This window comes from Callorhinus ursinus, unplaced genomic scaffold (genome assembly GCF_003265705.2).
Source record: "Callorhinus ursinus isolate GAN/ISIS: 27379988/994484 unplaced genomic scaffold, GSC_fseal_2.0 scaffold6, whole genome shotgun sequence".
Taxonomy (NCBI): Eukaryota; Metazoa; Chordata; class Mammalia; order Carnivora; family Otariidae; genus Callorhinus; species Callorhinus ursinus.
Window position 1 is genome coordinate 10,917,499 of NW_027397068.1, and position 15,164 is coordinate 10,932,662.

Consider the following 15,164-nt stretch of genomic DNA (forward strand, 5'->3'; position numbering starts at 1 on the left):
CTGCTTTTTTCCGTTGATTACTGTGATCCCGGAAGGGTTTCTGTTCTCACCTGAGGTGAATTTTTTCTAATCCAGCATCTGCAAGGTCATCGTTTGCCCTCTGATGAATATCTCTTTGGGTTTCAATTTTGTGGTCATCTGACAGACCATCCACTTTATGAATAAACACCTCGAAGTTGATGTCAGTGTTCACTTTGTAAGCCCTGGTCACGGTGAGGTGGAGCCTGGCCAAGGCTTCCATGTAGTCGTCCTGGGAACAAAGGCACACTCCTGTCAGGGGAGGCCAAACCCTTCTATGCTGCCTTCCAGAGACACTCTTTTTTTCCCCCGTTTTATTGAGGTATGATCAACAAATAAACACTGTGTACATTTAAGGTGTACAATATGATGTTTTGATATACATATACATCATGAAATGATCTTCCCAATCGAGTTAATTAATCTACCCCCCATCACCTTACTTCAGAGTTACCTTTTTTTTTCTTTCATATACACTCCTAATTTGGAAACCATGTGGGTACAATCCTCCAAAATATTTTGCAAAAGCCCAAATAAAAGCTGGTTTCATGGAATTCAAGTTGGAAAACTGAAGTTTCATGAACAAAGAGATGAAAAAGAAAGGCAGGAAAAACACAGCTGTAGGCAGTCATGATGTAGCCTGATGACAGTCAGTAAGATCAGCATGGCAGTTTTATGAATTCAAAATGACCCCATACCACCTAGAACCTTCCCTGGGATACTATTCTTCCCAGATTTTTGAGTCCCTGGGTGAACGGTGATAAACAGTTAGAGATGGAAATGTGATATGGGTCGCTGGGAGGATGGGGAAGGAGCCAGGAGGAAAGATAAGAGCACTGGTCTAGAGCAGAGGTCAGCAAACCATGGCCCAAGGACCAAACTGGATCCACTCTGTGTTGCTTATAAGTAAAGTTTTATTGGAACACAGCCATACTCATCTATTTACCTATTGTCTATGGCTGCTTTTCTGGTGCAGTGGCAGAGTTGAGGGGTGTTCCTCTGTGGAAACTCCTCGGAGATGGTACAGACAGCCTGCAAAGCTTAAAATACTTACCAACTAGCCCTCTACAGAAACAGTTTGCTGACCTCTGATCTAGAGTAACTGACCCAAATAATGCAATACTATTTTTTTCTCCTTCCTACAAATGACACTTTTATAATATGATGAACATCTGCGTATGCATCTCCTTGTTTAAGAAATCAAACAGCAGGGGTGCCTGGCTGCCTCAGCTGGAGGACCATGCAACTCTTTTTTTTAAGCTACCTGGGCACCCAACATGGCGCTCAAAGTCACAACTGTGAGATCAAGAGTTGCATGCTCTATCAAGTGAGCCAGCCAGGCGCCCTGAGCATGTGACTCTTGATCTTGAGGTCGTGAGTTCGAGCTCCACACTGGGCATAGAGATTAATTAAATACATAAACTTAGAAAAAAAAAGAAATCAAACAGTAGACACTGAAGTCCCATGTGTCTCTCCCCATCCTCCCGGCCCACACCACCACTCTACCCCCCACCCTCCAGAGGTATCCACTATTCCTGAGTTTAGCGTTTACTTTCAATCATCTCTTTATATGTTACTACATATATATGTATCCCTAAACAACATACAGAATTCATTTACATTGTCTTGAAAATCAGGGGAAGGCTGCGAAAGGACAACAAAGGAAGCTTTTCGGGTGGTAGAAATAGTCTATATCTTGACTGTGGAGTGGTTACAAGTTATACCCATTTGTCAAACTTACTGAACTGTAAACTCACAATGAATGCATCTTATTGTATGTAAATTATACCTCAAAAATTGTTATGGTTTATGTCTTTAACTGAAGAGGGGAGTTAAGGGGACACGTCTGTGAGCAAAACTAGCCAATGTCAAGAGAGTATCACAATCTCAAAAGATCAGAAGTTGTTACTGTAACTTCCTGCCAGCCATATAAAATGATCTGATTACCAACTAAGTGATGAAGTGGCAGGTACTTAGGACTAAAAATAACATTTGAAAGAAGAAAATACTTGGTTTATTCGAACAGAGGGCGCGTGGCTTATTTTTCCCACTGTGTCTGTTAATATTTTCTACAACAAATAAAAATACAGGAAAAATACACCGCCTTAGTTCCTATTCCAAAACTAGATATAGAGGGCGCCTGGGTAGCTTAGTTGGTTAAGCATCTGCCTTCGGCTCAGGTCATCATCCCAGGGTTCTGGGATCGAGCCCCGCATCGGGCTCCCTGCTCCGCGGGAAGCTTGCTTCTCCCTCTCCCACTCCCCCTGCTTGTGTTCCCTCTCTCACTGTGTCTCTCTCTGTGTCAAATAAATAAATAAAATCTTAAAAAAAAAAACAAAAAACTAGATCTAGGAATTACAGGCAGGTCACAATCACCAATGTAGATGAAGCTGACACTTCATTTTGGATCCCAAGGCCCGTGAGATATGGCTTCAGGGGGCCAAGGATGGCCCTGGGGTGTGGGGACATGTTGTGGGCTCTGCCTGGGGGGCTGACAGTGTCATGCAGTTAGCTCACAGGAAATCACTCTGGATCCTTTCATGCTCTTTCATTTTACAACATTCTGGGAGGACACATTTTCTCCTTGGTGATATATTTATCTGGCAATCCTGTGATTGTGAGGAACTCACAAGGAAAAAATAAAAATTTGAGGCGTCAGACCAACAGAGCCCTGTTTAGAAATACAGGCAATGACGTTCAAGTGCCTGCCAAGATCGCCTGAAGTTTGCTTTTCTTTTCAGTGCTTATAATCACATCATATAAAAATTCCTGAAAACATGGTTTTTACAGTCTGCTTCCAATACAAAAGTATATATTACACAGACTCTAAAACAGCTTATTTCATTATTCCTTCTTTTTAGTAAATGATAGCTCTCAACAATGTTTTTCCACCCTTTTTGAAAGTGGAACTTAAAAAGACAAATTTCTCAAACATTCTTATACCTTTCTCTTCCCTACAGCTAGGGGGAAAAAAAGAAACCCACAAGAAACAAAATAAAAGAAAACACACATTTACCAACCCAAACTGAAGGGCCACTTTTCATGTTCAGGTAACATTAAAACCAAATTACAGTTGCAACTTAAAAATAGGCAAGCGAACCTATTTTTAGCCACCTTATAGCCATAGTACAAACACCTAGGATAGGGCTGCGTTGGACATCTGAATTCTAGAAACGCCAGTTGCTACATAAGCACAACATGGTATTGAAGTGAATACTTCCTAAGCCACTGTCTTGAAAAGAGGAGTCCTCTGACTGGAATCTTCTTACCCAAGGGTCAGGCTACTACCACTGCCACCTGGTTCAACAACTGCAGAAACAGCAGTGGAGTGACTTGGGGAAAAACCTGGAGCTTCGAAGAGACAGCTGGGTGGGGCATAGACGATAGCTCGCCCTCCGTGCGGCAGCGCGCACACAACCCGGCTGCTCCGTCCTGCTCAAGCTCCCTAATTTATGGTGCCGGCAGACCTAGGCAGGAAGGCAGGGGCTACTGCCAAGGCCACAGATGGGCCAGAAAACAGGTCAGTACAAGTGGGACAGCCAGGAAAGCAGCCACCGACAGCAGGGCTTGGACCTGATGCAGGTGTCTACAGGCGTGCATTTCCAGATGGGCCCAGGAGAGGGGAGGCACTGCTGTTCACAGATCAGGCACCAGAATTTAAAGTCTTCCCCCCACCCCACCCAGCGCACCACCACCAAAAAAGAAAGAAAGAGCCCCTCCTTCCAGATGGCCACACTCTCACAGCTACACTAGAAGTACGCAGTGCAATCACTTGGAACTAAAAGGCTTAGTTGAAAATTTCATTATTATATTAAACAGGCACCTAGTTCCCTGGATGAATTTACGAGGCTCTCGGGCATGAGCAGTCTTCTCAGAGAATGGGTTTTCCAAGAGCGGGCTCAGAACCATTATTACTAACAGTTTACATGTCCCTGCCTCCCTAACTCCATTGGCACTTCTGGAAGGGGCAGGTGTGCTTGGCCCATCTGTATGATTGCAGGTCCAGTTTCAGGGAAATATCCTGCCCTGAACTTAGAGCTGGTTTAGTGCATTTCTGGAAGGACTTACTGCCATTTATCCCCCATAGCTGTAAAAGAGAGCCCTTGGGAGAGACTTCAGCCTCAGCTAGGCTTCCAGGACACTTTCTAAGAGTGCCTGGACATAGAGAGTTTGAAGAGCATCATTGTCTCAGTTCTGTTCCCTGTACTCTTTCCTAAGACCGGCATGCCTGAGATGTACCTGAAATCTGCTGCTTCCCTCCCCCCTCCCCCCCTTTAACTGCTGGCTCCCACTTCACAGGAGAAAGGCCCAGAGGACCAAAGAGACAATTCAGAAGACCAGTTTGTATACTAATAAAGTGAATAACTGATTCCTGGGTACAAAGACTCTTCACCAGTCAGGGGGTCCCCACGTCTTTGCTTTCAGCAAAGTTAAAGGAAGGCCCAATCAGGATGTCTACTGATTAACTAGTAAAAACAAACCTTTGTGATAGAAAACTGGGCAATTTAGGGGATATAACTTGGAAAGTGTTTAAATAATTGAGTGAACGCTATAACAAAACTCACCCCATATCCATCTACTTATTTATGTGAACAAGGTTTCTTAGTGCTTACATCGACACAATCAAAAAATAGAATTGATGCCAAATCTTGTCTTATTCAAGCATGGATATGTGAATTAAGTGGAAAAATATCCACCATCTTAAAAGATATACTTATCAATCGAAATTTTACTTTTTATATTTAGTACTTACCTATAAAATAAGTAATAGTTATGCTATCAATTGTGTACTAGTAATAATTACAATAATTTAATTCAAAAGAAAAATTTCATACTTAGAACTTTATCTTCCTAGGAAAGAGTAAACATTTTATTTATTAATTTTTATAAATGTAATTTTCCTTTTTATTTTTTATTTTTATTATTATTTTTAAAGATTTATTTATTTATTTGGCAGAGAAAGAGACAGCGAGAGAGGGAACATAAGCAGGGGGAGTGGGAGAGGGAGAAGCAGGCTTCCCGCAGAGCAGGGAGCCCAATGTGGGGCTCGATCCCAGGACCCTGGGACACTTAACAACTGAGCCACCCAGGCGCCCCGAGTAAATATTTTAAAATGCAGGCTTATATACATATTTTTGTTGCAGAGAACCTGTGCTATTTTACAGATGTCTGCCAAGAATATCGGGGGCAGGGGACATGTAGTTGTTGTCCTTGGGCTGTATGGTGGCCCTCTCCATCTATAAGGTTTCTGTGATTTGCTGAGATGTAGACAACTCCCTGACGCTGCTCACTGCTCATTGGTTAGGGTTCCACAGAGGAAGACTTTTTTCCTTTGCACCCCTGAGAGCCCCCACTGAGAAACGCTTGTTTGGTAAAAAGGGCTATTCCCGATTCTAAAAACCACACCAAAACCAACACAAAGGAAGTGGTTTGAACATAGGGGAGGGATGGCGTCTGGGGGGAGGAGGGGTCTGCAGTCCCAAGTATCCCGAGACTGAACTTTACCTGGGAGTCGATGACAAATATCAGCGCTCCTGTTCCCCGGAAGATCATCTCATAGTCAAATGTAGGGTCAAAAAAGTCAATCTGCCCTGGGAAGTCCCAAATCTGAAAGTTAACAAAGGAGCTATTGGAAACGTCTTCCCGGCAGATCTTGTTTGTGCTCTCCAAGAACAGTGTTTCGTTGGGAGACATTTTATGAAAGACAACTTTCTGAATAGATGACTTGCCACTTCTCCTCAGGCCCATGAGCAGGATTCTGGGCTTCACCTCAGTGCTGAAGGGATCGCTGAAGTCCAGAACTGGAGAAACCACAAAACAAGAATGAGGGTGAGTTGCTTTCACAGCGGTTAATTAGAGGAGTTTCACTTCCACCTCAGATGTGATTTATGATTCACAGACAATGCCACTCTTCCAAATACAGAGACTGCTAACTACCTCACTCCACTCATTGAGGGGCCTTTTAGTAAGGGCAGAACACTGAAAAATGCTGTTTTGCTACCTGTCACACCATTCCAGAGGGCAGGAAAACCTGTACAACTCCATATCACAATCAGCAAATCTGGAGTGTGAAAGGTAGAGCTTTCCTGGAGCAGAGTGTGAGGGGAAAAAAATCCAGTCTTAGCATTCCAAAGCAACGTCTTCTTTGTCTAGATCATCAGCGTCTTCTATGCCCTAAAGAGATGCTTGTTCATTTGAGTTATGCCCCAAACAGTTTTGGACTTCATCAAAATTTAAAACATTGGTGCTTCAAAGGACATTATAAAGAAAAGTGAAGACAACCCACAGAATGGGAGAAAACACCTGCAAATCACATATGTGATAAGGGACTAATATCCAGAATATATAAAGAACTCTTACAATTCAATAATAAAGATAACCTAATTTAAAAAATGGGCAAAGAATCTAAAGAGACATTTCTCCAAAGATACAAAAATGGCCAATAAGCACATGAAACAATGTTCCACATCATTAGCCATCCAAGAAATACTAATCAAAACCACAATAAGATGCCACTTCACACCCACCGGGATGGCTATAATCAAAAAGACAAACAGTAACAAGTGTTGGTGAGGCTATGGAGTAAATTAGAACCCTCATCCAATATTGGTGAGAATGTAAAATGATGTGCTTTCAACAGTTTGGCAGTTTCTCAGAAGGTTAAACACTGAGTCACTATATGACCCAGCAATTCCACTCCTAGGAATATATTCAAAGAAATGAAAACATATGTCCAGTATACATGAATTTCTTTTTTGTTTCCTTCTGGCAACCTCTCTTATATTTTTCTCAGTCCCTGGAACCGATCCAATTCAATAGTGACTGGAAAGTAATTCTTTTTTCCCTTATTGTAACTAATAAATTTTTCCAAGTCTCTACAATTGTCTAAAATACATATTAATATTTGATAATATCTTAGTGAATTTCATTACTATATATAATTTTTTGATGTTTGAATTTGCAGTAGGTTTCAGTAAACACACAAATTTCAGGTAAAACAATAACTGAATTAAAAAAAAGTAAGCAGGTACAGATGTGCACAGCTGCTACCCGACTATAAGCAACACTTTGCTCCTACCCTACCCACACATTCTTCTCCAGTTCAACTTAACCCAATTCAACCATCTGCTGATGATATACTATAGAAGCAATAATGAGGAAGGAAAGCACCCAAAAAAGTCACCAGCTTTCGTCTTCCTCAGTCATCATATGCTACTCACTCACAGTACTGTCATTACAAGTCCATCTTAGCAAAAGCAGGGCATAAATTAAAAAAGAAAACAGGGCTTCGAGTTTTAAAATTTTCAGACTGGTAACATGTCACAGTCTTCCCCTCCCACAGTGAATCAATCTCTAAAATAACAGAAAAGGTACCAACCATAAATAAATAGATGAACAAATAAACATAAATATCTGAGCTTAAAGCAAAACAAAAAAACCTTAAAGTCGACAGATTGCAGAGAAATCCCTAAGAAACACGAAGGTCAGATTGAAGACAGACCCTGCAGCCCTTGACCAGGAATGGTAGGGTTCTGCTGCAGAAGGTAGAACTGGTGGAAGCCCAAACAGGGAGGGGCATGAAGACAACCAACAGGGTTGTTATTTGGAGAATCATAATGAGAAAAGCCAGCGGATAAACTCTGAGCACTGCTGCCACCCACCCACCTATGACACACTTCCAGGTAGGGGCAATGACTACAGGAGTTTGGGTATGAGGGGGAAGGCAGTGCTCCAGGGGCTCAGGATGCCCAGCAGGAACAGGGAGCACCCACACTACTCTGCCCTTCCCTAACTCTCACTACAGTGTGTGGAGCTCAACAGGTAGAAGCAGTACCATCTTCTCTCCAGACATTTCCTCAAAAGTCTAATATGCATATACCTGAACATACACCTGAAGAAGCAGAGTTCATAAACGAGTCAGAGTAAACTTCCAAGTTAAGTGTAATTAAAATATTCAGAGAAAATGTGGTATCCATAAAACAAGAACAGACAGTTTCAGAATAAGAGCAACCATGAAAAAATAGCCTTAGAGATCTTAGAAAGAAAAATATAATTGGGGAGGGTGGTTAGATATACCGATTGGAAAGCAGAATAAAGACAGATAAAGAGGGCAATAGTGAACTGGAACATCAAATCCTCTCAGAATGTAGTACAAAGGGATACAGTGCTGGAAAGTATGAGATAAAGGTTTAAAGTGACTTTAGGAGTAATTATCTCAAACCAGTAGAAAATATAAATACTTGTGCAAGTACATTAGAAAAGGGTCCAGAAGGACACACAGCAAACAAAGAGTGTATGGGTGAAAGATCTGGGGGAATCATCAAAGGGATTTTGGCTTTATTTTTTTTAAGTTTATTTTTTTTAGTAATCTCTATACCCAAAGTGGGGCTTGAACTCATAACTCTGAGATCAAGAGTCACATGCAGTAGCATGTGACTAAAGCCAGGCACGCCTGTGGCTTTAATTTTAAAAAGGAAACACATTTAGGGGCGCCTGGGTGGCTCAGATGGTTAAGTGTCTGCCTTTGGCTCAGGTCATGATCCCAGGGTCCTGGGATCGAGCCCCACATCAGGCTCCTGGCTCAGCAGGGAGCCTGCTTCTCCCTCTCCCTCTGCCTCTCTCCCTGCTCATGCTTTCTCTCTCTCTCTGTATCTCTGTGTCTCAAATGAATAAATAAAATCTTAAAAAAAAACTATTAAAAAGGAAACACATTTATATAATATATATACATATATGTGTGTATATATATAATTAAAATTAGTTTTGAAAAAAGTTTAATGTATAGGGAGTCATAGCAGACACAGAAATATTTCAAAATATTAAATACTCTTTAAATTGTGATTTCAACTCCATATTATTTTGTTAAGTGGTTGTTGTAAGGTTTCTGTTTTTTCAATACAATAAATATATTGATTACTGTACTCAAAGTAGTAGATTGGTAAAGTTGGCTGGACAAAAAGATATGCAAAACATGATTCCTATCTTGGAGAAACTTAAAATCCAGTCTAGACAACGTGGTACGGGCACAAAGATAGATAAATAGATCACTGGAATAGAATAAGGAGTCCAGAAATAAACCCACATATACAAGGACAGCTGAGATTTGACAAAGATGAAAAGCCAATTCCATGGAGAAAGGATAGTCATTTTTACCAAATGGTACTAAAACAACTGGATATCCATATGCAAAAAAAAAAAAAAAAGAATTTCAATCCACATCTCACACCATATACAAAAATTAACTCAAAATAGATCATAGGCCTAATTTTAAGCCTAAAACTATGCAACTTCTAAGGAGAAAATATTTATGACCCTGGGTTAAGCAAATATCTCTTAGATATAACACCCTCCCCCCAATATTGATAAACTGGACTTTACTAAAATAAAAACTTCTGCTCTTCAAATGACACCATTAACATAATTTTAAAAAAGGAAAGCCACAGATCAAAAGAAAATATTTGTAAATCATATATCTGATAAAGGATTTGTATCTGGAGTATGTAAGGAACTCTAAAAACTCATTAATAAGAAAACGAAATTCAATTTTTGGAAAGGTGGGGGAGCAAAAGATTTAAACAGACAATTCACCAAAGACGACTTATGGAAGGTAAATTCACACATGAAAGGATGCTCAGCACATCATCAGTCATCAAGGAAATGTAAATCCAAACCACAATGAGATACTATTGCATACACAGTAAGATGGCTAAAATTAAGAACACAGACAGTAACAAGTGTTGAGGATGTGGGGGTACCAAACTCTCATACACTGCTAGTGGAAATGGAAAATGGTACAACCATTTTGGAAAACAGTTTCGTGGTTTCTAAAGAAGTTAAACATGTATTATATTATCCCAGCCATTCCACAGCTATATATTTACATAAAAGAAATGAGAGTGTATGTCCATACTTGCACACAAAGGCTCGAAGCAATTTTATTTTTAGTAGTCAAAGACTGTTAACAACCCAAATGTCCATCAGCAGGTGAATGGATAAACAAATTGTGGTGCATCTCAGCAATAAAAAGAAATAAACTGTTGACATATACAACATGGATGAATATCGAAATGATTATGCTGAGTGAAAGAAGCTAATTGAAAAAGACATACTCTGTGATTCTATTTACATAAAGTTCCAAAAACTGTAAACTCATCTATAGTGACAAATAGCAGATCAATGATTGCTTGGGAAATGGAAGAGGTAGTGAGAAGGGGTCAGAGGGAGCAACCTTGAAGGGGTATAAGAAAACCTTTAGGGGGTGATGGATACGTTCTTAGTTACGGTGATGGTTTCCAACGTGTACACATATGTCAAAACTTATCAAATAGATGTACTTAATTTTACGTCAATTGTACCTCAGTACAGCTTTTTTTTAAAGATTTATTTATTTAGACAGAGCACGGAAGAGGGGGGAGGGGCAAAGGGTGAGGGAGAGAAGTCCTCAAGCGGACCCCACTGAGCGTGGAGTCTGACACAGGGCTTGATTCCAGGACCCTGAGATCATGACCTGAGCCAAAACCAAGAGTTGGTGGCTTAACTGACTGAGCCACCCAGGCACCCCCTCAATACAGCTCTTTTAAAAAATGTATTCTCGGGGCACCTGGGTGGCTCAGTCTGTTAAGTGTCTGCCTTCTGCTCAGGTCGTGATCTCAGGATCCTGGGATTGAGCTCCATGCCGTGCTCCTTGCTCAGCAGAGAGTCTGCTTCTCCCTTTCCCTCTCCCTCTGCCTGCTGCTCCCCGCTTGTGCTCTCTCCCTCTCTTTCTCTCCCTCTGTCAAATAAATAAATAAAATCTTTAAACAAAAATTTTAAAGTGAATAATAATAAAAATAGGGGCGCCTGGGTGGCTCAGTCGTTAAAGCATCTGCCTTCGACTCAGGTCATGATCCCGGGGTCCTGGGATCGAGCCCTGCATCGGGCTCCCTGCCCAGTGGGAAGCCTGCTTCTCCCTCTCCCACTCCCCCTGCTTGTGTTCCCTCTCTCGCTGTGTGTGTGTCTCTCTCTCTCTCTTTCAAATAAATAAATAAATAAATAATCTCTAAAAAAATAAATAAAAATAAAAAAATAAAAGTAAAAAAGAATACCTGACAAAAAAAATTTTTAAATGTATTCTCAAGGACAAAAATGGAAACCTCAAGAGTTATAGTTGTTCTATTATTATTATTGCCTCACAAACTAGTGTTAGATCAATGCAAAGAGTAGGGGAGAAATGCCCATGGGCAGTGGGAAGGAACTCAGTGCATTACAAGGGTTATGAATGCAGACAAAGCAGTGCAGGATTTGGATGGGGTTGATGGGGGTGGGGGAGGGAGGCTCTCTAAGAAGAGCAGAGCCCAAAGCTAGGCAAAGACACCATGCCTTTCGTAGAATAGGAAAATATGGGTGCAATGAAAACTCAGCAACCACATATGAAGGTAATTTCCATATGCCAAGTACTGTACTAGGCACTCTCCACACTTCATCCCATTCAACTCTTTCAGGAATACATAGTATTATCTCTATTTCACAGGTAAAGAAATTTCAGGCTTGGCAAGATCAAGTAACATTCAAACTGAGGGCTGACCCACTCAAAATTCTATGCATTCTGTTTCTGCTGTGCAACACTCAATCCAATCAAAGAAAGCAAAAGTCCACATTAAATTATGAACAAGCACAGAAATATTTAAGTGTTTATACATGTTTTTATTTCTTCCCAATTTATACTACTGGATATCAGTGTAGATTTTAACTTATCTTCATCAGGGTCTGCAAGTGTCTATGTGGCATGGCCATCCATGCTGGATGGATTGGAGGATGGACCTCCTCCTCCTCCTGGGAGAGTGGAAGGTAAGGAAAGGTGACTGTGTAGAGAGGAGATAGCATATGTGCAAGTTTATATACACAGACTGGCTGGGAAGCGAGATGCACGTGCCAGTACAGCACATACACACAGTTGGAAGTACTTCCTTCTCCCTGCCAAATTCAAACACAGGCCACCAATGATAAACTGCTGGGAAATGGTGGGCCAGATCGGCAAGGGTACCATCAACTCTGTGGAGACCCGTCAGACCCATGCAGATGCATTTTACATTTAGCTGGTAGGGACACATGCCAGATACCTTGCTAGACATTTCTGCAAACTTTTACCCCCTCCTCCCCCACACCCCCCATTCCCCTGGCAGTGAGGAGGTACAAGTCTGTTTTGCACCTGAGCAATCTGGGGGAAGGAACATGCCCAAGGTCACAGGGCTAGTATGTGGTGGAGTCCTCACCTAGAGCCTTAGCAACAATCAGATGGCATTCAACAAAAACTGCAACAAAGAAAACAGAAGAGACTAGGAAATACCAGAGTACATCATGCATAATAAGAGTACATACCACTAGCGAAACTCTTTTAGATTTAGACAAATGTGGTACTGGTTCACAATATAAATGTATTTGTCATGTGAACCACAGTCAAAAACACTTTGTTGACCACTGCTATTGACCAGGAGAGGTTTCTTATATCAAAGAGGACTGCTGACAAAAATCCTTCCTTTGGGGGCCCTGGCTGGCTCAGTCAGTAGAGTATGACTCTTGATCTTGGGGTCATGAGTTTGAGCCCCACATTGGGTGTAGAGATGACTTTAGAAAATAAATAAAGGAAAGGAAAAATTGATTTGTCATTGCTCTCAAGCATGATGGGCCTCTAGGGTCTGATACAGATCATGTATATTTAAAAAAAAAATCTCTCTAATCCTTTCCCACCTCCCCTTAAGTATCTCTGCTTCTGAAACTCTATGGGGTTTCCCAGAGGCTCTCACCCAGTCTGGGAATGATAGCAGGGAGCACCCATCAGGAAATGCTTCACCCAACCTCCTGGCCTCCTGGACAGCTGGCTTTCTCCACTAAACTTTCCCTGTGCATCACCGCTGGCTCAAGAACATCCTGAGAAAGGTGAAGGCAAGAGAATGGAGAAGGAGAGCTGCAATGTAAGGGCTGATACTTTTTTAAAAAAAGATCAAAAAGGAAACACAGGATTTGGGACTGGAGATGGAATCCCAGGGAGGGCACTTTAAAAGTGTCAGCGGGTGTGGAGGAAGTTGCCCCCGAGACGTGAAATTTACCAGAGGGCAGTTTGTTCAGTTTCATAAAGGTTCCCTGATCTTCTGCCAAGTGTTAAACTGGGCTGAGCCAGGGGCTGCAGACACAAAGGAAAGATTCATTCCTTAGTGATTAGAGGAAAAAACAGACAAGAAAAACTGACAATTACAGTGCACTGTTACCGAGGTGTTATGGGCTCAGAGGACTCCCTGGAGAAATATCTGTGTCTTAAAGAAAGGGAGGCATGAAAGAGATGAATGAGGGAAAGGTCATGCCAGGAAGAGATTCTGGCTTTCCTGGAGTTTAAGGAATGTAGTTTAAAGGCAAGAAAAGGCTGCACACTGTCCAGTGACTTCTTTCCCACAGCATTTCGAATAAAATCCAAACACCTTCTTTCTGCAAAGGCCCTACATGGGCTACCCTCTTATCCCGTGCCGGGTTCATCTTCCCCACTAGTTCCCTATCCTGTAACCACACTGACCTTCAGGTTCCTCACCCCGGGGTCTGGACACGCTTCTCCCTCCACCTGGCTTCCCTTAGCTTTCTTCCCAGCAGCAATTTACCTCCTCTCAGCTGAATCAGACCCCATGACTTCCTGATAACCCTGTGTCTTAATAGTACTTATCACTGAAGGGCAGGGGCTTGGGTGGCTCAGTTGGTTAAGCCACCAACTCTTGATTTTGGCTTAGGTCATGATCTCAGGGACTTCAAATGGAGCACAACATCTGGGCTCCTCGCTGAGAGGGGAGTGAGCTTGAGATTCTCTCTCTCTGCTCCTCCTTCCACTCACTCTCTTTCTCTCTCAAATAAATAAATAAATCTTAAAAAAATAGTACTTATCACTATACAAAATTATCTATTTTATACATTTGTCTTCTTGTCTGTTTACTTGTTTATTGTCTGTCCCACATATACACAGGCAAATTACAAAGCATGTGGCATGAGTCCAATAAGTATCTTTGAATAGGTGAGTTGATAGAGAAGCCTGTTACCTCCCCAGCAAACAAAAACTGCAACAAAGAAAAAAGAAGAGACTGGGAAATACCAGAGTACATTATGCATAATAAGAATACATACCGCTAACGAAACTCTTTCAAGTCTACTTACGCATATGTGGTGCTGGTTCACAGTATAAACACATTTTTTATTGTGGACCACGGTCAAACATATTTTGTCAACCACTGCTAGACTCTGCTACCTCATGAATGAGATGCTGGGAGGTCTGGATTTTACTTTGTAAGCCATGAGGAAATCACTAAGGATTTCAAGGGGAGACTAACATGATCAGATTTATACTTCAAGAAGTTCACTCCAGAAACAGACCCCCTAGAGGGTGTCAGTGGGGAGACAGTGAAGGGGTCTAGAATAAGCCACTGTGCCATAAAAATTATACTGAGCTAAAGATACTGAAGTCCCTGAAATCCTTCTTTGCCTCAAGCAGAGCCTCCCAAAAGAACTCTATTGCCATAAATCTTCCTGGAAGCAACTCTAATCTTCTCTTGGCGAAGACCGAGACCGAGACCGAGACAGAAGAGAAGTTGGCACCGCCCCAAACAGACGCGCTCACCTCTTCTCCTGTGGGTCCATTTATCTTTCCAAAAAGTCACTTGTTTTTCCATAAATGCCCTTTCCCCAACTCCCTTCCAAGAAGTCACTCATTCTCCCAGAACTGCCCCTCCACCCCTCCCCATCCCATCTTTATTAAGATAGTAATAAAGCCCTGGGGCGCCTGGGGGGCGCAGTCGTTAAGCGTCTGCCTTCGGCTCAGGTCGTGGTTCCGGGGTCCTGGGATCGAGCCCCGCCTCCGGCTCCCTGCTCCGCGGGAAGCCTGCCTCTCCCTCTCCCGCTCCCCCTGCTTGTGTTCCCGCCCTCGCTGTGTCTCTCTCTGTCAAATAAATAAATAAAATCTTTAAAAAAAAAAAAAAAAGATAGTAATAAAGCCAGAATTCTAAACACCTTTTTTTAAAGTTTATTTATTTATTTAACTAATCTCTACTCCCAACATGAGATCAAGAGTCGCATGCTCTTCTGACTGAGCCAGCTAGGCGCCCCTCTAAACACCTAAGTTGCACTTTTTGTGAACT

General features: G+C 41.9%; 1 protein-coding gene across 3 annotated transcripts in view; it reads right to left on the reverse strand.

Moving 5' to 3' along the window:
* RRAGD (Ras related GTP binding D) overlaps nucleotides 1-15,164 on the reverse strand; it is a 39,029-nt gene that overhangs the window by 16,208 nt on the left and 7,657 nt on the right. For all 3 annotated transcript variants that reach the window (XM_073893608.1, XM_025862569.2, XM_073893609.1), the window contains exons 2-3: nucleotides 5,524-5,819; nucleotides 51-250 (exon numbers count right to left, since the gene is read on the reverse strand). In XM_073893608.1, coding sequence (XP_073749709.1) covers nucleotides 51-250; nucleotides 5,524-5,819 — 496 coding nt within the window. The remainder of the gene's footprint in view (nucleotides 1-50; nucleotides 251-5,523; nucleotides 5,820-15,164) is intronic.